Source organism: Myxine glutinosa, chromosome 6, assembly GCF_964187855.1.
Source record: "Myxine glutinosa chromosome 6, kmMyxGlut1.1, whole genome shotgun sequence".
NCBI classification, from domain to species: domain Eukaryota; kingdom Metazoa; phylum Chordata; class Myxini; order Myxiniformes; family Myxinidae; genus Myxine; species Myxine glutinosa.
The window spans coordinates 133228537-133249854 of record NC_136266.1 but is presented as its reverse complement, the minus strand read 5'-3'; the positions used below and the strand labels follow the sequence as shown (position 1 = coordinate 133249854).

Here is a 21318-nt window from a genome sequence, read left to right as displayed (position 1 = left end):
TCAACTTTCAAGGCTGAATTTACTTACATTGCTGCAGAACAGCTGTACGATGTTAACCCATTACTTGTTCCCTGAAGAAGGCATTTTTTACAATATAACTGTGCAATTTACATTATTTTCCAGTTTTTGCTAACCAAACTTTTATTTTAACCTCGAGCAGTTTACTGCTTACCTTTGTACCATTTCAGGTTATTCACTGGACTTGAATTGCTTAAATTTCAATAAAAACTGGAAAAATTGAGGCGTTCTAAAACTTTTGACAGGTAGTGTAGGCCAAAGGTCAACCACTTTTTTTAAAATTTCTAAAATCCTCAATTTTCATCTGACTGACTTGAAATTTGAATAGGATTTTCATATCAGCAAACTGAATTCAACCACCAACTATTTTTGAGATCAACATAGGTCACAAGATCAATGTAGACAACAGGTCAACCACCTTTTCTCTAATTTCTAAAATCCTCAATTTTCAACCGCTTCACTTCAAATTTGAATAGGATTTACATATCAGCTAACTGAATTCAACCACCAACAATTTTTGAGATCAACATAGGCCAAATATCAACCACTTATTTACAAACTCCTAAAATCCTCAATTTTCATCTGATTGACTTGAAATGTGGAGAGGACTTGCATACCTGGTCACTGAATTCAACCCCCAACTATTTTTGAGGTCAACATAGGCCAAAAGGTCAACATCGGCCGAATTTCCAAAATCCTCAATTTTCATCCGATTGACTTGGAATTTGAATGGGATTTTCATATCAGCGAACTGAATTCAACCACCAACTATTTTTGAAATCAAAATAGGCCAAAGATCAACCACTTTTTTAGAAACTCCTAAAATCCTCAATTTTCATCTGATTGACTTGAAATTTGAAGAGGACTTGCATATAATGTCACTGAATTCAACCAGCAAGTATTTTTGAGGTCAACATAGGCCAAAATGTCACCATAGGCCGAATTTCCAAAATCCTTAATTTTCATCCGATTGACTTGGAATTTGAAGAAGATTTGCATATCTGGACATTGAATTCAACCACCAAGTATTTTTGAGGTCAAGATAGGCCAAAAGGTCAACATAGGCAGAATTTCTCAAATCCTCAATTTTCATCCGATTGACTTGCAATTTTAAGAGGATTTGCATACCAGGACACTGAATTCAACCTCCAATTGTTTTTGAGGTCATCATAGGCCAACAACTTATTTTAGGGATTTCACAAGTATCGTGCTCTGCACGACATATTTCTTGTTTCTTGCCGGAAAAGATTCCGGCAAGTATGTTGATCGGTTGGTTTGTCTGTCTGTGCGCAGCACTACGTCTGCACCGTTGTACGTAGAACCGCCAAACTTTACACACATATTTGTCTTGCCCTGGAATAGACTGTGCCCAATTTTTAACTCTCTCGGCCCAAGGCCTCCATTATGACGTCATAATTTGATAATTCGACAAATACAAAACTTCATCCAATCAAGATGCAATTTCTTGAGCGACATGACGGCATAAACTGGTGGAGAAAAAATAATAATCATGACGTCATCGGTCACGTGGTTCGGCCGCCATCTTGGAAAAACGGAAAAACTTTGCACCTCAATATCTCCGAAAGTGCTGAATAGAAAAAATTGAGACATGGCTCATTGAAAAGAACTCTCCATGGGGAATAAAATATGTTAATGATGATGTCATAGGTGCCTCCACTATGACGTCATAATTCGACAAGTACAAAACTTCATCCGATGAAGACGAAATTTATTGAGCATCATCAAGGAATAAATTAGTTTAGAAAACAAATAATGATGACGTCATCGGTCAAGTGGTTCGGCCGCCATATTTGTCCAAAATGGCCGATAAAAAAGTATATTCTGGCAAGTCCTCGGTCTCTGACCGATTTTTCATTTGTTTGTTTGTCTGTCTGTCTGTGAACAACATATCTCAAAATGTTGCGAACGGATTCGGACGAAATTTGGCAGAGAATTAGTGTATGTGACATGGACGAAATGATTAGATTTTGGTAAAGATCCATATTCGGATCCTGCTAGTAGAATTTTTAAAGTGATTCTTCACCATTGAGTGATGGGCCTAAAACCGATAGATAGCAGGATATCTCAAAAAGTTATGGACGGATTTGGACAAAACTTTTTGGAGAGGTTGGGTGTCTGCCAAGGACTAATCGCTTCGATTTTGGTGAAGATCTGAATGTGGATTCGGATACGAGAATTATTTAATTTAAGCAATTCTTCACCATTGAGGGATTGGGCAAAAAGTGATAAATAACATGATATTTGAAAACGTTGTGGACAAGTTATGAATAAACTAGGTGGACGAGTTGGTTTGGTGACAAGAACAAGCTGATTAGATTTTGGTTCAGGTCCGAATCCAGATCCGGCCCATAATTGGGATTCAAAACAAGCTGTTCAGCCTGGCAGAGGCATGCACTCCACCGAGTGCCGTTCTAGTGTTCAATATATTACATTCAATTGAAATAAAGTTGTTCCTCGATCATACTCTGATGTTTGTGGATGGATGGATGGACAGACGGACGAACAGACAAGTCAACCTATTGCTTGACCATTCATTTTTTAATTGCGTGTGAGGGGTAACTAGAACAGCACTCGGCAGAGCACATGCTAAACAGTTTACATTTTGTATCACACTGATGGGCTGGATCTGTATTCAGACCATAACCAAAATCTAATCATCGAGTTTTTGCTTTGACATCCACTGTCAAATATGGGACCTTATGTAGAAAGGTGCGTTTCTTTCTAAATCATGTCCAATCAATTGAATTGGCCAAAGGTGGACTCCAATCAAGTTGTAGAGACATCTCAAGGATGATTAAGGGAAATTGGATGTACTTGAGCTCAATTTGGAGTGTCATAGTAAAGGGGTTGTATACTTAGTGACTCCAGGCATTTCAGCGTTTTCATTTTTAACTATTTTGTAAAAATTTCTAAAAAAATCACTTTCACATTATGTGTAGATCAGTGACAAAAAAAAAATCTCAATTTAACCCATTTTAAATTCAGGCTGGAACACAACAAAATGTGAAAAAGTCAAAGGGTGTGAATACTTTCTGAAGGCACTGTACCTTTGTAACAATCCTCTTGATGAAGTTCAGTCATTCAAATTCCTGGGTCTCACCATCAGCCATCATCTTTCTTGGACAAGCCTCGGTTCAAAGTTGTCCTCCAAAGCCAGTCGGCGTATGGGCATACTCCGTCATACAAAGTCCTTGCACTGCACACCTGAATTCCTATTCACCAACAAGGCGTTCATCTGCAGTTTGATGGAGTACTGCTCTCCCCTCTTGGCTGGCTCTTCTGCCTCACATCCTACTCAGCTTGATGCCGTGGAAACCAAGGCCTTTAAGATAGTTGGAATCTCCTGTGCTGAGGCTGAGTCTATGGGTCTATCACTTTCCCATCGCAGACAATTCAGTGGTCTCTCTGTCTTCTACCACCTCCTCTCTGGTGCCTTGTTCCCCCTCTGCTCTTCTGCTCTTTCTGTGCTTTCACCCCCACCCCCAGTCTTCTGCTGGGTGCACATGGTCCACCATCAACTCCCTTCTCGTGAAACTACTTAAATCCAGGACCACTGCTCACCTCCACTCATTCGCTTCTCTTTTTTCCCCTACCTGTGGAACAAGCTTCCACATTCTCTTCAATTTCATTCTTCCCTGCAGATCTTCCAGAAAGCTATTCTGCACCATCTTAGATAATCCCCAATACAAAACATTGATTTTTTTTGCCCTCACTAACCCCACCCCTCACCCGAAGCCCTCCTTCTTCCAAATTTCCAGTTTTCCCTCCTGTGAGTTTCCTTCTCTATCCATCTTGTCCATCACATGCATCCTCTCCTGCTCCCCATTTCTTCCCACACCCATTGTTTGTCCACATCGCCCTCAATATTGGCCTTGAATTCTGCTGTTGGCGTTTCCCTCCCCCTCTCTCTCTACTGTTCCTTTTGTCCTGTTACATCCTGATCCGTTCAGTGTACTAACTCTCTTCCATGAGCCTCGACTAGGTATACAAAAAATACATAAATTGATCAAGAACATGCAGTAGTATAAAGGGAAAATTATTTCGCTCTGATATCAATATACAGTGCAGGGAAACCCCAAGAAGTATTCAAAACTCCCATTGTCATTTTGACAAGGCCTTCCTAGGCCTGTCTCCCACTGAACCTACAAAATTAAATGGGAAACCAATTTGTACCACAACACAACAATCCATACACAAACTTTATTCAGCACTTAATATAGACACAAACAATTCTACAACAGACACGGAGCAACCAATGAAGGAAATCTTGACTGACTTGAACACACTTCATATAAAGATATTTTTATATATGTATATATATATACATATATATATATACACACAGGCTAATGCTATTAGCTGCACCACAAAATTCACTCAATAATCTTTTGCATATGTGCAGGAAGAGAAAAAAAATTTCTCATTAGGCAATATGATTGTCCTGCAGAAAATAAACAAAAACGAACAACAACACCACCATTTCAATAGAAGAATCAGAACAATGCATTCAATGGAATATCCTTCTCACAGGTGATTCTTTCTTTGCACTAAAGATTGTCTAAGTTCACTGAACCTTCATTCCAAAAAAATAAAAAATACAAATGTAAGATTGATTTCGCTACTCTAAGAAAATTTTTGTTCCTTCGATGGAGTGCTGGCTCAAACTTTTCCATTCCCAGAAAGGATGATTTTCTGCTTATTTACGCATTACTACACTCTTGTGATTGTATATCCGCAACGTAATGTACTGACTGCCTCCAACACGTGAACAATAACCTAAGTTTTGTTTCTTAACAGACACAAGAACACTGGAGTACAACAGCAGTGTAAGTATGACATCGGTCATTAACACGGCATATTATAAAAAAAGCACAGGTGAAACACTTCCCGACGTTGTGCTCTTATTAAAAGGCTTTGTTTGCACCACCATTGACCCTCCACCACCGCTCCACATGCTCAGTAAAACCGTGTGCAGAACACATGGAGGAAACATTTCAACAAGTGATTGTCTGTCACGTGACAATCCATGGGACGGGTTCTGGACGATTGTGTTTTCTTTTAAAATGTTTTCTGGAATTTAAAAGAGCCCTTGGTAGGAGGATACATAAAATGAATGGATGTCCGGCTCTAATGCGCAAACTCCCCATTCGGGTTTTGATCCCACGGGTGGGGACACGACCACCATTTATTTGTCATCATGTCCCGGTTCCGAAGAACTTAAATACAAGCCAAAGAGTGATGTCGTGATAAATACATGATCACGTCCCAATAAGCAAATATTATCATAGAAACAAGTATAACATTCATTTGTAAATCCCAACAGGTCAGTTATTCCTGATTTTGATAACTACACACTAAGCGTACGTCTTATCGGACGTCACGGAAATGCTGTACATGATTTGAATATTGTCTTGACGTTTTCGATAATAAAAATACCTTCACAATGCTGGAGCAAATGCACCTTATAGATTCATCAAACTCGCCTATTAACAAGCAATTCCCACAATAAGTAGATTGAGGTGGGTCATGGAGCGACATGTTCTCCGCCAATCAGTGAAAAGGAAAGATGGACTTCTTGGGCTTTCCTGATTTTTGATTGGAAGAAAGTTCTGAGTGCACCCAGGTAGCTTATTGTCATGGAAACAATGCCATTCAAAGCTCTGGTTCACAAATTGTCACCAGGGATCTTATATGGGGTTCGATTTTGCTTTGAACCTCGAAACTGTCGATATTTATACATCTCGACCCCACAGATCGTACTCCTGGAAATAAAATGAATCCATGTTTTCCAGTGCACCTGATTTCATGTCATTTTCACAATTAGCTTCCTTTCTCCTTTCCCTTTAGTTCCATCTTTCCCATGATAATCAGAATTAAAACAACAAGCTCTCCTGACTAAACCTTTGCTGATTATGTTTTCAATTTTAGAGTGAATACCAACAATTAACAAACAAAAACATTCATAGCCTATGCACTCGTTTAAAAATAACCGTGCATTATTTATTTATGATTATGTACCATATAATCGTTAGGAATTGCAGTACTTATGCTTCAAAATGTTATTTTAGAAGAAAAAAGCAGGGAAAATATTTCAATAATCTCAATTATTTCTTCAATAGTTATGAAAAGTAATGATTATCTTTCGCAAAAGATATGAAAAGTAAGGATTATCTTTCGCAAAAGATATGAAAAGTAAGGATTATCTTTCGCAAAGTTTTCGTATAAAATGCTGTATGAAGATTTTGGCCTGGCTGCTTTGGATAACAGAGTAAAATAAATTTCTGGGTAAGCTGGAGGTATTGAAAAAACTTTACTGGGCAAAGCTAGTTTGATGCGCCGCTTCGGCCTGCATCTCGAAACTCAACTGACGGCAAGGATTCACCTTGATTATTTATGGCAAGCTGGTAAGTAATCACCCATGTGTGTGTATATATATGTATATATATGTATTCACTTGTGTGTCTATATACAGCCCTGCCACTTCCACAGGTAGAAACACAGGACATCAAAAAGAACGCTAATGATTGGATGTTTCTGATGGATGAAGACCATAAGCCAATAGTGTTCCCTCCACAAATTACGGAAACTGTCACACGGCTTGATATCACCATGTATTCGGCAGCAACTAAGAATGTCTTCATTATTGAATTGACAGTCCTGATGGAGGAGAACCTGTTCAATGCATATGCCAGAAAAAAAAGGCAAATACGATGACCTGGTCGCTGATTGTGAACATAGAGCATGATCTGTAAACTACTTTCCAGTAGAAATAGGTAGTAGAAGATTTTACAATACAACTTTCAGCAAATGCCTTGCCCTTTTAGGCATTCCAAAAGGAAAGAGGAAGATTATTATGGACACTGCATCCAAAACGGCCCTTATAGTGAGCAATGTCATCTGGCTATGCAGGAGCTCAAAGGCCTTCAGACAAATAGAATTACTGCCCAAATCAGAAATATGCTCTGAGGGAAGAGGGAAGGTTGAGCGCTCATAGAATCGATTTAACCCACCAAAGTCTGGTCTGAAGTCCAGAAACCTCAGAGTATAGTTTCGAGTATAGTATAATTTTAGATTATTGTTCCAGACAGAGATATTCTGCAATAAGGTGAATATTTTTTTCCTAAAGTCATCTTCATTATTTCAGGAGTTCTCATCCTAAAAGGGGTGATTGGAAGGCCCTGAAGATGACTGTGCTGGTGTTTCACCATTGAATTACATATATATATATATATGTGTGTGTGTGTGTGTTGTGGGTGTGTGTATATACATGTGTGTGTGTATATATATATATATATGTCTGATACAGCAATTACAGTAAATCTTATGAATTCAAAATATGTGCTGATAGGATAACAGTGAGTGCAATTACAATAATAATAATAATAATAGTGACAAAACGAAAGTGAAGATCACCCTTAAGACTTAGTGAAAATTTAGTTCTTCATTACGAAGTTATTTTCTTTTTCTGCATTTTTGCCCCAGTGCTGATTCTCAGCAAAAGTATCGCCCGTCATTGCGAACAGGCTTTTGAGCTAATAGGTCAAATAAAGAGCATTAATATACTGTATAAAAATATTTCTTTTTCAAAGTAAACACTTTAAACACACATCTATGCTTTTGTTTTTGGAAACATGCATCCTTTAAAAGAACAAAGTGTAAATGACCATTAAATAATGTGATGTTTGGCACTTTTAGTTCCTTTCTGAAACTATAAACCTTCTTCTGAAGTCAATCTTAGTGGCATCAGAAATGCCTGAGTAATCACCTTTTCACCCTGAGAATGATTCTCTTTTCCAAGATGACACTTTGGACTTTGAAGCTTACAGTGGCCCATATAAATAGGATCCACGGAGAGATTATCATAACGCTATGATTTAAACCCCCTTTGAAGCACAAATTAAGTGGAGGGTAGATGGAAGAGGGCATCAAAAGGCAGTCGTGCATCAAACCACATAACAAAGCTCATATCTTTCATAGAAGACCGATGCAGTATGGACAATACTGTTGCATATGACTCCTACATCAGAGCACAAATGTAAACCATCTGCTTTAACTGTCCTTAAGCTTTGCTGAAATCTCAGCTCAATAAACACAAGATCAAGGGAGTCAATAGATAAAGACCAAGAGCTGGTGTCGGGCTTGTTGGAGAGGCTGCGGAATATCCCCCACCAGATATGAGCACTTCAGCATGTGCAAGGGCAGACAGAGGAACATGGGACACAAGCACGGGACTTGCAGAGTTGACGAGAGCACCGATCTTCTCAGCTTCCTTGCTGCATGCTTTGATCTGTTCCCAGATAAGTTTGGGAAGGAGGGGATGGGAGACGGTGGGGGCGGTGAAGTTTTTTATTTCTCTGTAGTTATTTTAAAACTAAACAATGTGTTATAATTCTAAACTTTATGAACAATGATTGTAACAGATAGTAGGGATAAGGAGGCATGCATTTCTAACATATAATTGCAGGGATGGGAGGTTCAAATTCAAAAATAGAATGGCACTCGGTGAAGCGCATACCTCCACCAGGCTGAATAGTTTATGTTTTGTATCCCACTGATAGGTCAGATCTGGATCCAGACATGAACCAAAATCGAATTAGTTACCCTGCGCTCGCGAAGCTAAGCGGGGTTAAGCGATCAGTTGCATACGTACGTATGTGTGGCACATGTACATACGTGTCTGCATTTTTTAAATTCATTTTTTCAGGAAGCGTTGGTCTGATTGACACAAAATTTCACACTATAGGAGTGCCTCCTCCTGTATAATTGTTTGTGCTAATTATGATGTCATAGGTCATGTGTTACGGACGCCATCTTGGAAAAGCGTTGCACCTCTATTGCCGAAACCGCTCAATGGAAAAAATCAAATTGAAATGTGGCTCATTGTAAATAATTCTGCATGTGTGTTGTTAATAGGCAAATCATTGGTACCTTCATTATGACGTCATAATTCGACAAGTACAACACTTGATCTGATCAGTATGAAATTTATTGAGTGTGATCTACGCTACAATTATATTGGAGAATGAATATTTATGATGTCATTGGTCACATGGTCTGGCAGCCTTATTGGGTCAAAGAAAAGAAACCCTTAAAAACAGAAGAGTTGGCTCATACCATGTTGACTGTGCGGGGCAAGTATTCTTTGAATACCATCTAGTTTGTTCTTGTCATCGAACCAACTTATCCACCTAGTTTTGTCATAATCCGTCCATAACGTTTTGAAATATCATGCTATACATTGTTTTTTTGCTTTATCTCTCAATGATGAAGAATCACTCAAAAAATGATCGGATCCAGATCCATATCATTTCGTCCTTGTCACATACCCAACCTTTCCACCAAATTTCAGCTGAATCCATCAAATACTTTTTGAGATATCCTGTTCACAAATAGACAGGGGTAAAAAAAATAACCTCCATTCACCTTTGGTGGTGGAGGTAATTATGGGATCCAGATCTTCACCAAAATCTAATCATTTCGTCCTTGTCACATAGCCAACCTCTCCAACAAATTTTGTCTGAATCCGTCCACATCCCTTTGAGATATTGTGTTCACAGACAGACAAGCGTCCACCTTCGGTGGCAGAGGTAATTGAGATTGAGAAAGGGAGGATGATAGGAGAGAGGGAAAAATAGGAAAGGAGTGTGGGAGGATTTGGAGGGAAGGGAAATATTTGAAAGGAGACATTGGAGTAAAGGGAGGGTAAGGGCAGTTATGGGTGGAAAACGAGGGGGTTCAACAAATTTTGCGCACATATGTGAACCACCTGGTCAATTTGTGTATAATGCAGAAGCCACCGACTGCACAATAAGGAGATTGTAGAAACACAATAAACTTTGACCTCGTACTGAGTATCAGTTTCTGTAAATTAATAAATCAACAGGATCTACATTTCATAGGAATGTAAAAGTCTTTGGAAATACCAAAAATTTCAACCATAGTTTTCAACTTTAATTTACCGAAAATTATTACGAATTTGAATCTATGGCATTTTCCTTGTCAAATATTGACTCGATATCCTGTTGGCTCTTCCACTGCTTAGTGCACCCAACAATCAGAGACGACGCTCGTTGATGCTGATCGTACCTGCAGAGCAGTGGGCTGTGGATCAATGGGAAGTACAAGTACCACGATGTCACCCTCTATGCTCAGGTATCCGTAGGCATCACACTGCAGTACAGAGACGTACCGACGCAATGCTTCCAGTACATCATGGAGCGTCAGAGGCTCGGGTGCCGCCACCTGCAGTATCAAAATTAATGTCTATAGGATACCTTAACATCAGTAGCTATAACAAAAAAAAACCTCCATCATCCATAAGCCACGTTCAAATATTCACTTTCAGACCATTCACAATGAATATCATGAACACACAAAGCATATTTCAAGAATTACCATAAAAAAATGAAGGTTGCTTGTATTTTGGAGTAATACAAAGTCTGGTCATTTTTTGAAAATGGTGGTTTGCAAAGATAAATGACACCCCTGGGAGTTCATTTGATGGACACGTGCGACATTATTAATCAGGAACACAACATTACGTGTAATACTAGCTACCACAGGGTGGCGTTTGTGGCCTACATAAGCACATTACGTGTGGACAGACAGACAGAGAAATTGACCCAAATGCGATACCCTGTGACGAGGGCAATAAGAAATGGAAGCTGTGGTAGAATGTGAATTGTTGCCTTTTTTTTCCCGATCATAATATTTTTCAGAGAATGAAGAACTATTCTTGATGATGATGACCGAGTGTGGATCCGAGTCTCCAGACAGGTACCGTAGAACAATGGATGAAATAAACATGACGTTGATTGTGGTGTGCTAATCGCCTTGCTTCCCACTGCCATTAGTGTACTTCAATCAATGTCTTGTTGATTTCATCAACTGTTTAATATTCTTCAAGGAATTGTGGAATTTGATGGTGACATTGCGTGATTTTTTTTAACGAGTACACGCGCTCACTACGGGAGGGGCAGAAAGGGTCAATCCTCTTTGGAGTACATAGATTCCAGTCGATCAATGGTCGGGTCTCAAGAACATTGGGTGTGTGTTCATTTACCAAGTTTCTTGTGGAGAGATCGCCAAGTGGTTTAAGCATTCGAGCAAGCACTCAATTCAAAACCGTTAAGGAACGGCTGGCTTGGCAAACGCAAGCTAGCTGCTTGGTAAATGAGCACACCCTGGTCTTCGTCCCTTTTAGTTTCGTGTTAAACAAAAGAGGCGAGTTTCAAAAGTTCACTACTGAAAACGCCATGTTAGCGCCAGGAAGGGCCATGCTATTAACCAAACGCCTGTGGGGTATATAGAGTGCAGTAGATCTTCACTCAGTTCTGTAAGTAAAACTTACCTCATGGCATATCGGGATTCCTCCAAATTTCTTTATTTAGTGTTATAAACAGCATTAGCTACTGTTTACAAAGTTAATCATACGTGTTTGTGGTTCATAATATTCATTACTGTTCATTAATGTTCATTTATACCTCTGGTAGAGGCCGTAGCTCCTACGAAAAGCTATGTAAATGATAAGCTATTTATATACGTTGAAAAGCTATTTATATACGGAAAACCCCATTGGGGAGGTGGGATATTATTGGTATTAATATTGTTTTGTAATAACATTAATATTACACTATTATCATTAGTTTTGTTATTCGAAGTGGCCTTGGAAAAACGCCACGATAAAGCTAACTTAATATGGATATACACCTCAACACACAACTCATTGCCTGAAATGGCGGGGAAACCCCGCTCAGGGGAGAAAACCCCATTGGGGTGGGCGGGGGGGGAGGGGGCAAATGAATGTGCTACAACCTTCATTGTGTAACCCTTGGTCATCCTGTCAAGTTTGCTCGAGATTGGATAAGTAACGACAGAATGTATTGGCGTCAGCAATTCATCAGACAGACACAAATGGCGTATTTTAGTATGACTAGCAATGGCAAATTATTGCCTGTGAATATATATTTTACCTTGGAGAGAGCATCCATTTGCTCTCTGCTCCACAGCAATCTCAGCATTCCCCCACAGATGGGACAGCAGGCACCTGGTAAGATAGGTAGCCATTAGATATATGTAGAGAGCGAATGGGAAAGGAGATTTAGACAAACATGCTTGTCCTTGGCCCCTAGTCATTTATTATGAAGTTTAACTCACAGTTAATGAAACATGGGCATCATCACCTGATCTCTACTTCCACAATTTAAAATATAGGTGTCACTATGAATCCAGCTCTTTCCTGTATTCTGTACTTTGCTAATTTGTAATTTTATTTTAAATGCGAAGGGGGGGCGGGGGGGCGAGGGAGGTGTGGGTAGAAAAGGCTCTGGTATTGGATGTGGTGGGAAGGCAGTGATCTGACAGGTGAACAGCTGTCTTGGGGATCTGGAGGGGAGAATAAGTTTGAAGAGAATGTGGAAGAGAATGTGGAAGTTCGTTCCACAGGTGGGAAAAAGGAGGAACGAATGAGTGGAGGTGAGCAGTGATCCTAGCTTTTGTGAGGTCCACCAGAAGGTGTTTGCTGGTGGACCACATTCACCCTGCAGAAACCTGTGGGGTTGGGGAGGATGCGGGGAGAGGGGGCAGGGAAATGAAAAAGCACAGAAATAGCAGAGGGTGCAAGATCAGGAAGGAGGCTGAAGAAGATAGAGAGACCACTGACCTGTCTGCGATGGTAAAGGGATAGGCCCATAGACTCAGCTTCATCGCAGGAGATTTCCATATTCTTGAAGGCCTTTGTTTCCATGGCGTTAAGCTAAGCAAGGTGTGAGGAAGTGGCACCACCCCAGAGGGAAGAGCAGTACTCCATCAAGCTGTGGATGAAGTCCTTGTACGTGGATAGTAGTACTGGGTCGATTAGAAAATTTGACCAAAACTGATTACCGATTAAAAATAATAATTGGCCAATTGTGTACCAATTCTGACTATAATCTGGTAAATAATGATGTTATGGTGCATTATGCAGACGTGAAGTGCATACCGTGCCGCATCAGTGCTGTGCCCGCAATAACAGATTGACGTTATTGAATGGCTGTGCATCGATACATTTCACATCCCTTCTCTAATCGATTGGTGCATCGAACAACACAGCATCCTGTCATTTTTAAAATGAATGATGAGCTACCGTGTGCTCATTCGATAAGTTATTGATGGATATAAAATGAAGCATTACATACTTGTCTGATTGTGTGAAAAGAACATTTTACACAAAACACAGTACATGGAGTTGTTCGGGTTACAAAGCGATTCCATTCTGAACAATTGTTCATGCAGTAAGTAAATTGATCGGCCAAAGTTTGATCAAGCAGGTAAATCAGAAATAATTCCAAACTAGCCGAAACTCGTGGAACATCCACGGAAGGGAGGATGTGGTGTATGGATAGAGTGTACCATTATGGATGGCATAGGGGATTTGCTTGTCCGAGTAAGAGTTAGGAAGAAAGATGAGAATGAAGAGTGCGTATATAAACAACGATCGCCGACACCGGCACAAATGCATGCTCTGGATTGTCCACTCAGTGGACGGCTTGCTTTCGCCTTCGCCTGTCCAATCAGCGGACGGCTTGCTTCGCCTTCGCCCAGCAGACGCCAATACGATGGCGTCGTAAGATGGCGTCGTATCGGCAGTTAATCGGATGCTTTTGGGCCCCAACGTCGGCTAATTCAGATTTTTCGAGTATGGCTGTAGGTGATAAACAAAGAGTGCGGTTCGTAGATCGTAAATCCATTAGTGCCGTGGGCATCGGGTCACTGGGTGCGGCGTAAAAGGGATAACAAAGTCAAGTCCTTACGCTATTATTATATAGATAATGCTGGACTTACAAGCCATGCCTTATTTTGGGTTCCTCCATGGTTTTCTTGTTTGATGTGTTTCTTGTATATGTTTGATTGAGTTAAGTGTGGAAAAACCCCTGAAAATGGAAACTGACTGGCATCACGTGGCAAAGCGTTTAAGCCAGCACAGCCGAAAGGGGAAATGCAGTATGAACTTATAACGTACCTTTAAGTTAATGTGTTATAAAGTGGGGCTGTTAAAGAGTACATGTGAAATGTTCCCTTTTTGCTCGGGGGCCCAGAATACTGTCAGCATTATGCCTTTAAAATGTGAAAAAATAAATTTAACAGGCGCTTATGCCTGGAACGTATGACATCAAGACGTACTTGGCAGGAAGTAGGTACTGCACGAACATTTGCATTTTCCTTTATCCTTGCAGCTGTTCTTAAGTAATTGGTCAATTTATATGAACCGGGTGTGCTTTAGAAAGGTATGATGTTTCTCTTTCTGAGTTTCAAAGCAAAATATATTCAATAACACCCGATTTCTGAGCCGTTTGCCATACTGTATTAACATGTTTCCAAATTACTGAGCCAAATCTTTCTCCCCGTCGCACGAGGATTGCGAGCTGTTTCAATAAACAATAATGATTATGCACATATCCTTGAAATGTCGATAATGCAAAGTTGTTGTTTAAATTTGTTTATTGAAATTCGCCCTTAACAAGGGTTGCTGGTGTGTGACCCGGTTTAGAATAGGTACACCGTATCCCTGCGTGTTGTAAGAGGTGACTAAAAGGGTTGGTGTCAGGAAGGGCATCCGGCCATAAAACATTGCCTGAAAAAGAGAACCATGATGATCGATTGTCATATGGCCTGCAAGGCTAACCCCCGCTATAGCAGGGAAAATGGGCTTAAAAATCGGGCCCTATTAAGGGTGAAAGCTACTCAAGGTTTTTTGATTATTACAGTACAGTAATGTAATCGATAACCGGCACTAACACTGGCTCCAATTGGTCAATGCAGATTAAACCAGAAAATTTCCGATATCGGTTTGTGCCAACTACCAATTCCAATATCGGCCCAGCACGAGAGGATACTATTTCATGTGTGGGAACTTTTGCATGATGGAGGATGCCCAGTCGGTGACTGGCTTTGGAGGCCAACTTAGAAATGTGATTTTCCCAATAAAGATCATGGCTGATAGTGTGACCCATGAGTTTGAATGATTGAACTTCTTCAAAAGGATCTTTAAGAAAGTAGATGGGAGGTTTCGCCAGATAGTCCCTTTATAGAGAGACGGAGAGGGAGATTTCTCAGGATTGAAGTACATCTTCCAAGTGTTTGGCGAGCATATGATTCTATCAAGATCTGAAGGAAGAGGCTGCTGCCTGCATATCTGAATGAGGAGGGATGTCATGGCAGAGGATTGAGTCGTCAGTAAATAAACAAGAGGGAGAATTGCTTTGCAATTGATAAATAAATTGGTTCCTGCCTTCATTTCTTAGCTAATAACACCTTGCACACTTTTTCAGATACACACAAGGCAGAAAGTTCTCTCTGCCTCTCTGCCTTTTAAAGATCGAAGACGTTCATCAATTACGGTTTTAAAATATCTCCTAAGTATCTTTGAAAGGTAGCTTTTTCTTCCAATTTTTGCTTTTCATACCTCTTTCTTCTTTGTAAAGTGCTTTCTTTGAAATGTTGCTTTTAGATTAAAGGCACAACAAGGTAAATTGATTGATTAAGATGGGAAGGTTTTCCATTTTCTTTTGCAAGAACAGACGAAATAATCTTGGTGGGCTATAACAAGATTGTTTACTCCCATTATTTAACTGATGGGGAACCTCAAGCGGATTGTCGAAATAAACCGACTGCACTGCACCAGCTGTTTATATTGTATTCACCAGCATGTCGCCATTTCCAGAAATGATGCAAATCAGGAGGCAAGAGCAGCGTTCACATCATTGAATTGTACTGTATTGTTCATGTAAATGTATCCCAATCATTTGTATTGTACTAATTGTATTTGTATTGCATTGTATTAATTGTACATTTGTATTTAATTTGTATTTAATTTATTTTAATTTATTTATAATTAATTAATTCTAATTTATTTGTAATGCATTTGTATTATTTGTATTTTTGTATTTAATTGTATCGTATTTGTATTGTACATTTGTATTCATGTAAATGTATCAGAGATGGGCCGGAAGGAGAGCCTAGAGGGATGCACACTGGCCTCAGCTGTCTAGCCTGGGTTTGAATCTCGGCCAATCTATACACTGTCGCCTTGGTGATTCACAGGCAGAGCAATTCATCCAGATGTGTGCCGTCCCTCGGATGGACGTTCAACCGGGTGTTCCATCTGTCAGCATTTGTTGGTGGACGTTAAAGATCTCAGTGTTCTTCGTGAAGAGTAGGCGATCTATCACCCTTGCCAAAATCCAAATTCCTGCTGCAACCTACAAGGGGCACTGCATCAGCGGCACTACCATGCCAATATAAGAACTGTTGCTAACCCGATACAAATGATGACGATATCATTGCCATATATTACTCATTGCCAATGACATCATGTCATTGCCATATATTGCTCACATAAATCATATTATATGATATAATAATTATATTGTATTATTATATTATATATCATATTGCAATTGACTGTTTTGTGCAATTTACTTGGAAACAATGGAGAAAAAGGAATTTATAAAGGAAACACTCAAATGATTACCTGGTGGAATGATAGGCTTGCACCCAGCATGAGGGAGTGGAAAGCAAGACACGGTGTGGCATTCGGGGTCTCCGCCATGCACAGTAAGTAAACCCACGGCTTGGCACTGCCCGTGGTAGTCGACCGTGACCCGGTGTGTGTGCGCAGCACACATGCTCGAGTACGTCTCACCATCATGGCCACAAATGGACCCAAGGCTTGGAGCACATGCAGCCTGAGATGCAAAATAAACCACAATATGTAAACCAGAAATAAAGACAAAAACGGTTCCTCCTTATACACAAATATTGAGTCAAAATTGTTTTCCTCTAAATCAGGGCCAAACACATCTATTCCAAAATGGTATCAAATACTGCACTCATGCCACTGGGAAAATGTGTGACACAAGATCTCGTTCTTCTGGTAAAGCTTGTGTATTTATCACATGCAGGGCAAGGAAGAAACTAGAACGGCACTCGGTAGAGCGCATACCTCCACCAGGGTGAACAGTTTATGTTTTGTATTTATTGATAGACAGGATCTGGATTCGGACTTGAACCAAAATCTAATCAGCTTGTTCTTGTCACCTGACCAACTCGTCCACCAAGTTTAGTCACAAGTCATCCACAACTTTATATATCATGTTGTATGTCGCTTTTCACCCGCTCTCACAATGATGAAGAATCACTGAAAATTAAATAATTCTCGTATCCGAATCCATATTCAGATCTTCATCAAAATCGAATAGATTACTCCTTGTCACACACCGAACCTCTCCACAAAGTTTTGTCCAAATCCGTAAATAATCTTTTGAGCTATCCTGCTATGTATCGTTTTGACCCTATCTCCCAATGGTGAGGAATCACTTAAAATAGTTCAAGTAGCCGAATCCAGATCTGGATCTTCACAAAATCTAATCATTTCGTACTTGTCACAAACACTACCTCTCCGCAAAATTTCGTCCAAATCCGTGCACAACTTTTTGAGATATCTTGTTCACAAACAAATAGACAGACAGACAGGAGTGAAAACATAACCTCCAACTAGAATGCCACTCAGTAGAGCGCATACTCCCGCCGTGGGTCAAGTTGGAATAATACGTTTTGTTTAACATCCCCTCTCCCCAAAACAATAAATGAAAAAGAAAGTAGGCCCTAACTGTCAGAGAATTCATTTTGATACATCTCGGAATTAGAGGAGAAAAACATCATTTTTTAAGAATAAGAATAAAAGCTTTAATGCAGTAAAACAGAAAAAAAATTCCCCAAAAAATTCCCTCAAAAAATTCCTGGATCCAGAATAATATCCTGAGCTTCACCAAAAACTAATCAATTCTTCCTTATCCCAAGGGCAATCATCCCACCAACTTTCATCCAAATCCGTTCAGAACTTTTCCAGATATCTTGTTCACAGACACACGAACACACATACGCATACACACACGCACACACACACACAAACACGGACGGAAACGATCGAATGCATTGGACACGATCGAATGCCTGGCGGGAGTAATAAACCTGAAAATCGCAGAGCCAGAATTATTTATTTGGTATGGAAAGCCCATGTGAGGTTTCTTCTTCTTCAGCCTCTCACAACCCTGGGTGAATATGCGATCTTAAAAAAAAAAAAAAAGTCGGAATTTTGCCAAATCTGTTTTATTCGTTTGTTAACATACCTCAGCCATTGACAAATCTGGGATTATAATTTTATTTGAGGTTCAAATTAACCCGGGAGATTGTGTCAAACGATGCCTTCAAGTCTGTACATGTGATAAATTAATTAATCGTCCACAGTCGAAGACTTCTTCTTCACGCAATATCAACTTCTAGCTTCTAGACCGTACATCCAATCATCTTCAAATTTTGCACACTTGTTACTCTTCATGACTTCCACTACAGTATGAAGTTTCACGTCGATCAATGAAGTGGTTCAAGAGATATAAATGTTTTTATTATTTGTGTTTAATTAACGATATCTGCCAAACCACGTGACCTATCGCAAATTCCAAAAGGACATTTTAGTAGACTGACATGCTGAACAGATCTGTGAAGTTTCCCCTCGATTGGATCACAAATGAGGGAGGAGCTCGGTTTTAAAGGTTTGTGATTAAAAACGTCATAACTCTGAAACCATGTGATGCATGATGTCATGCTCGCTGACTTTTTTGTTCGTCATGGGTATGCGATTCTGCCTGCAAAGATTGGCCTCGATCTGTTCAGGCGTTTTGGAGAAAATTGGATTTTAGTGTTTTTCACTCAAAACAATATGGCGGCCGAACCACGTGACTTGTGACGTCATAATTACAATTAAAATATTCTACAGACCGAGTCCCTCCTATGGTGAAAATTTGCTCTCAATCAGTCAAATTATTGCAGAGAAAATGGTTTTTAAAGGAAAACAGAAAAAAAATTCCTGGATCCGGAATAATATCCTGAGCGACACCAAAAACTAATCAATTCTTCCTTATCCCAAGGGCAATCATCCCACCAACTTTCATCCAAATCCGTTCAGAACTTTTCCAGATATCTTGTTCACAAACACATGAACACACACACACACACACACACACACACACACACACACACACACACACACACACACACACACACACGGACGGACGGACACGATCAAATGCATTACTCCCTGGCGGGAGTAACTAGAACGCCACTCAGTAGGGTGCATACTCCCGCCGTGGGTCAAGTTGGAATAGTACGATTTCACAAAAGTTTCAGGGAGTAGTTTAGTGACAACACAAGACAAGACAACACAAGACAGACACTGCACAGATATAGGCCTATATTTAGAATATATAGAAGATAATGTTAAAAAAAAAAAGGCAATTTCACTTACATTTTCGGATTCAGCGTTCAATTCTATATAAGTGAGTGTATTTTGAGGCATGTGTGACTTCAAATAAAATTGTAAGCCAGGAAAACGTTCGTTTCATTCCTTCGGGATACAACATCTAAAACTGGCCCAAACGTCAAAACAAAACTCGTTCATTTTAAGTCGTACAAGCTAATGCGACCACTCATTCTTCTGGGAAGAATCCCGTGCACATGCTTGTCACACTTATAAGTCACCTAAGTCTTTATAAGTTCATCAAATACTGACACCGCGATTGACATTCGCTGAGGTAAATGTTGATATCTCTTCTGAGGTAAAAAACTAAAAAACAAAAAAAAAACAGTTTTAAAGCATTATACGTATCAACGGATAGATTTTATGAAACGGGGAAACCGAATACACACTTTGGTGGTTTTAAAATGACAGAATATGTCTTTATTAGAAAGAAAAAAAAGAACCTTGAAGACGACGCTGCTAAAAAATACACCACTCTAACGCATAACCACGAGTTTAAACTACATTTACAACAAATATGAAAACTATTTTCATATCACAATGTTAAATATCGAATATATAGAAGATAATGTTAAAAGAAAATGAGCCCTATCTTCCAATGGTAAAAAAAATCCTCCAAAAAAATTCCTGGATCCGGAATAATATCCTGAGCTTCACCAAAAACTAATCAATTCTTCCTTATCCCAAGTGTAATCATCCCACCAACTTTCATCCAAATCCGTTCCGAATTTTTCCAGATATCTTGTTCACACACACACACACACACACACACACACACACACACACACACACACACACACACACACACACACACACTCACACACACACACACACACACGCACACACACACGCGGGCGGGTGGACACGATCGAATGCATTACTCCCTGGCGGGAGCAACAAAGAAGGAATAAAAGAGGGATTAAAATGAAGATGATCCATAAGCGAATGGGGTTATTTGTCCAACTCTTCATTTATTTAACATAAGTACTGTGCCACTAAAAGCACATGTGCATGTAATCCTTCACATGTGCCAAAAACATGCATGTGCATGTAATCCTTCATTATTTTATAATCCCATTACATCTCATCTTCCATGGTTTCCCTTTTCCCACAGTTCGTTAATGCACTCTATTACTCTTATCGTTTTCTCCCATTTTCTCCCACTCTTCTGATCCCTGTAACCTTTTCAGCACAATATACTGTTTTTTTTATTCTAAGTTATACCCAACTGCCAACTACAATATGATTACAGTACCACAGAAAACGTACATGGGACTACAACATACCTGGCTCAGAAACGACGCCCAATTTGGCTTCCCTCTCAGACGACTAACTTTATTTCCACAATTTTTACCTTCTGGCATCTGCAGGGAGCTATACACTTTGAAACCCTTCTCTGATCGATTGGTACACCAATGGCACATCATCCTGTCATTTTAAAAAGAATGATGAGCTATCAATGGAAACAAAATGGCGCCTATGACCAACGTGTCTACGAATTTCCAGGAACATTTTTCCACGATGCGTAATTTTTGGTATTGAAAAATATAGCCCTCAACTCTTTATGCAACAATACAGTAAATATAGTTACTCAATCCACCTGCTGATAGTTCAGGAAATATATAAACAAACAAGTGGCAATTGCCCTACTTGTTTTCTATGTGACTTTACCTGACAATGGCCTGAGTAGGCCAGCGTGCGCCCTTGGGCATAAAGAGCACACAGTGAAGGGAATTCATTATGTGTCGTGTCACACACAGGCTCCGGCGGTGTTTTCTCACAGGTCCGCCGAGGGATACACTTGTACTGTGGGCAGTCAGGTCTTGTCGGAGAGGTGAGGCACACACGCTGATGCAGCACACACCTGCACGTTGATGGAAATTAATACCTAATTACTTAAATTCCATCAGAAGATATTATATAAA

At 39.8% G+C, this 21318-nt stretch overlaps 1 protein-coding gene across 1 annotated transcript in view; it reads right to left on the bottom strand.

The window, feature by feature from the left end:
- Positions 1-7504: 7504 nt before the first annotated feature.
- RECK (reversion inducing cysteine rich protein with kazal motifs) overlaps positions 7505-21318 on the bottom strand; it is a 226512-nt gene continuing 212698 nt past the window's right edge. Inside the window, exons 17-21 of the mRNA XM_068121103.2 lie at positions 21065-21257; positions 16550-16763; positions 12012-12085; positions 10126-10281; positions 7505-8326 (exon numbers count right to left, since the gene is read on the bottom strand). Coding sequence (XP_067977204.2) covers positions 8117-8326; positions 10126-10281; positions 12012-12085; positions 16550-16763; positions 21065-21257 — 847 coding nt within the window. The 3' untranslated portion in view covers positions 7505-8116. The remainder of the gene's footprint in view (positions 8327-10125; positions 10282-12011; positions 12086-16549; positions 16764-21064; positions 21258-21318) is intronic.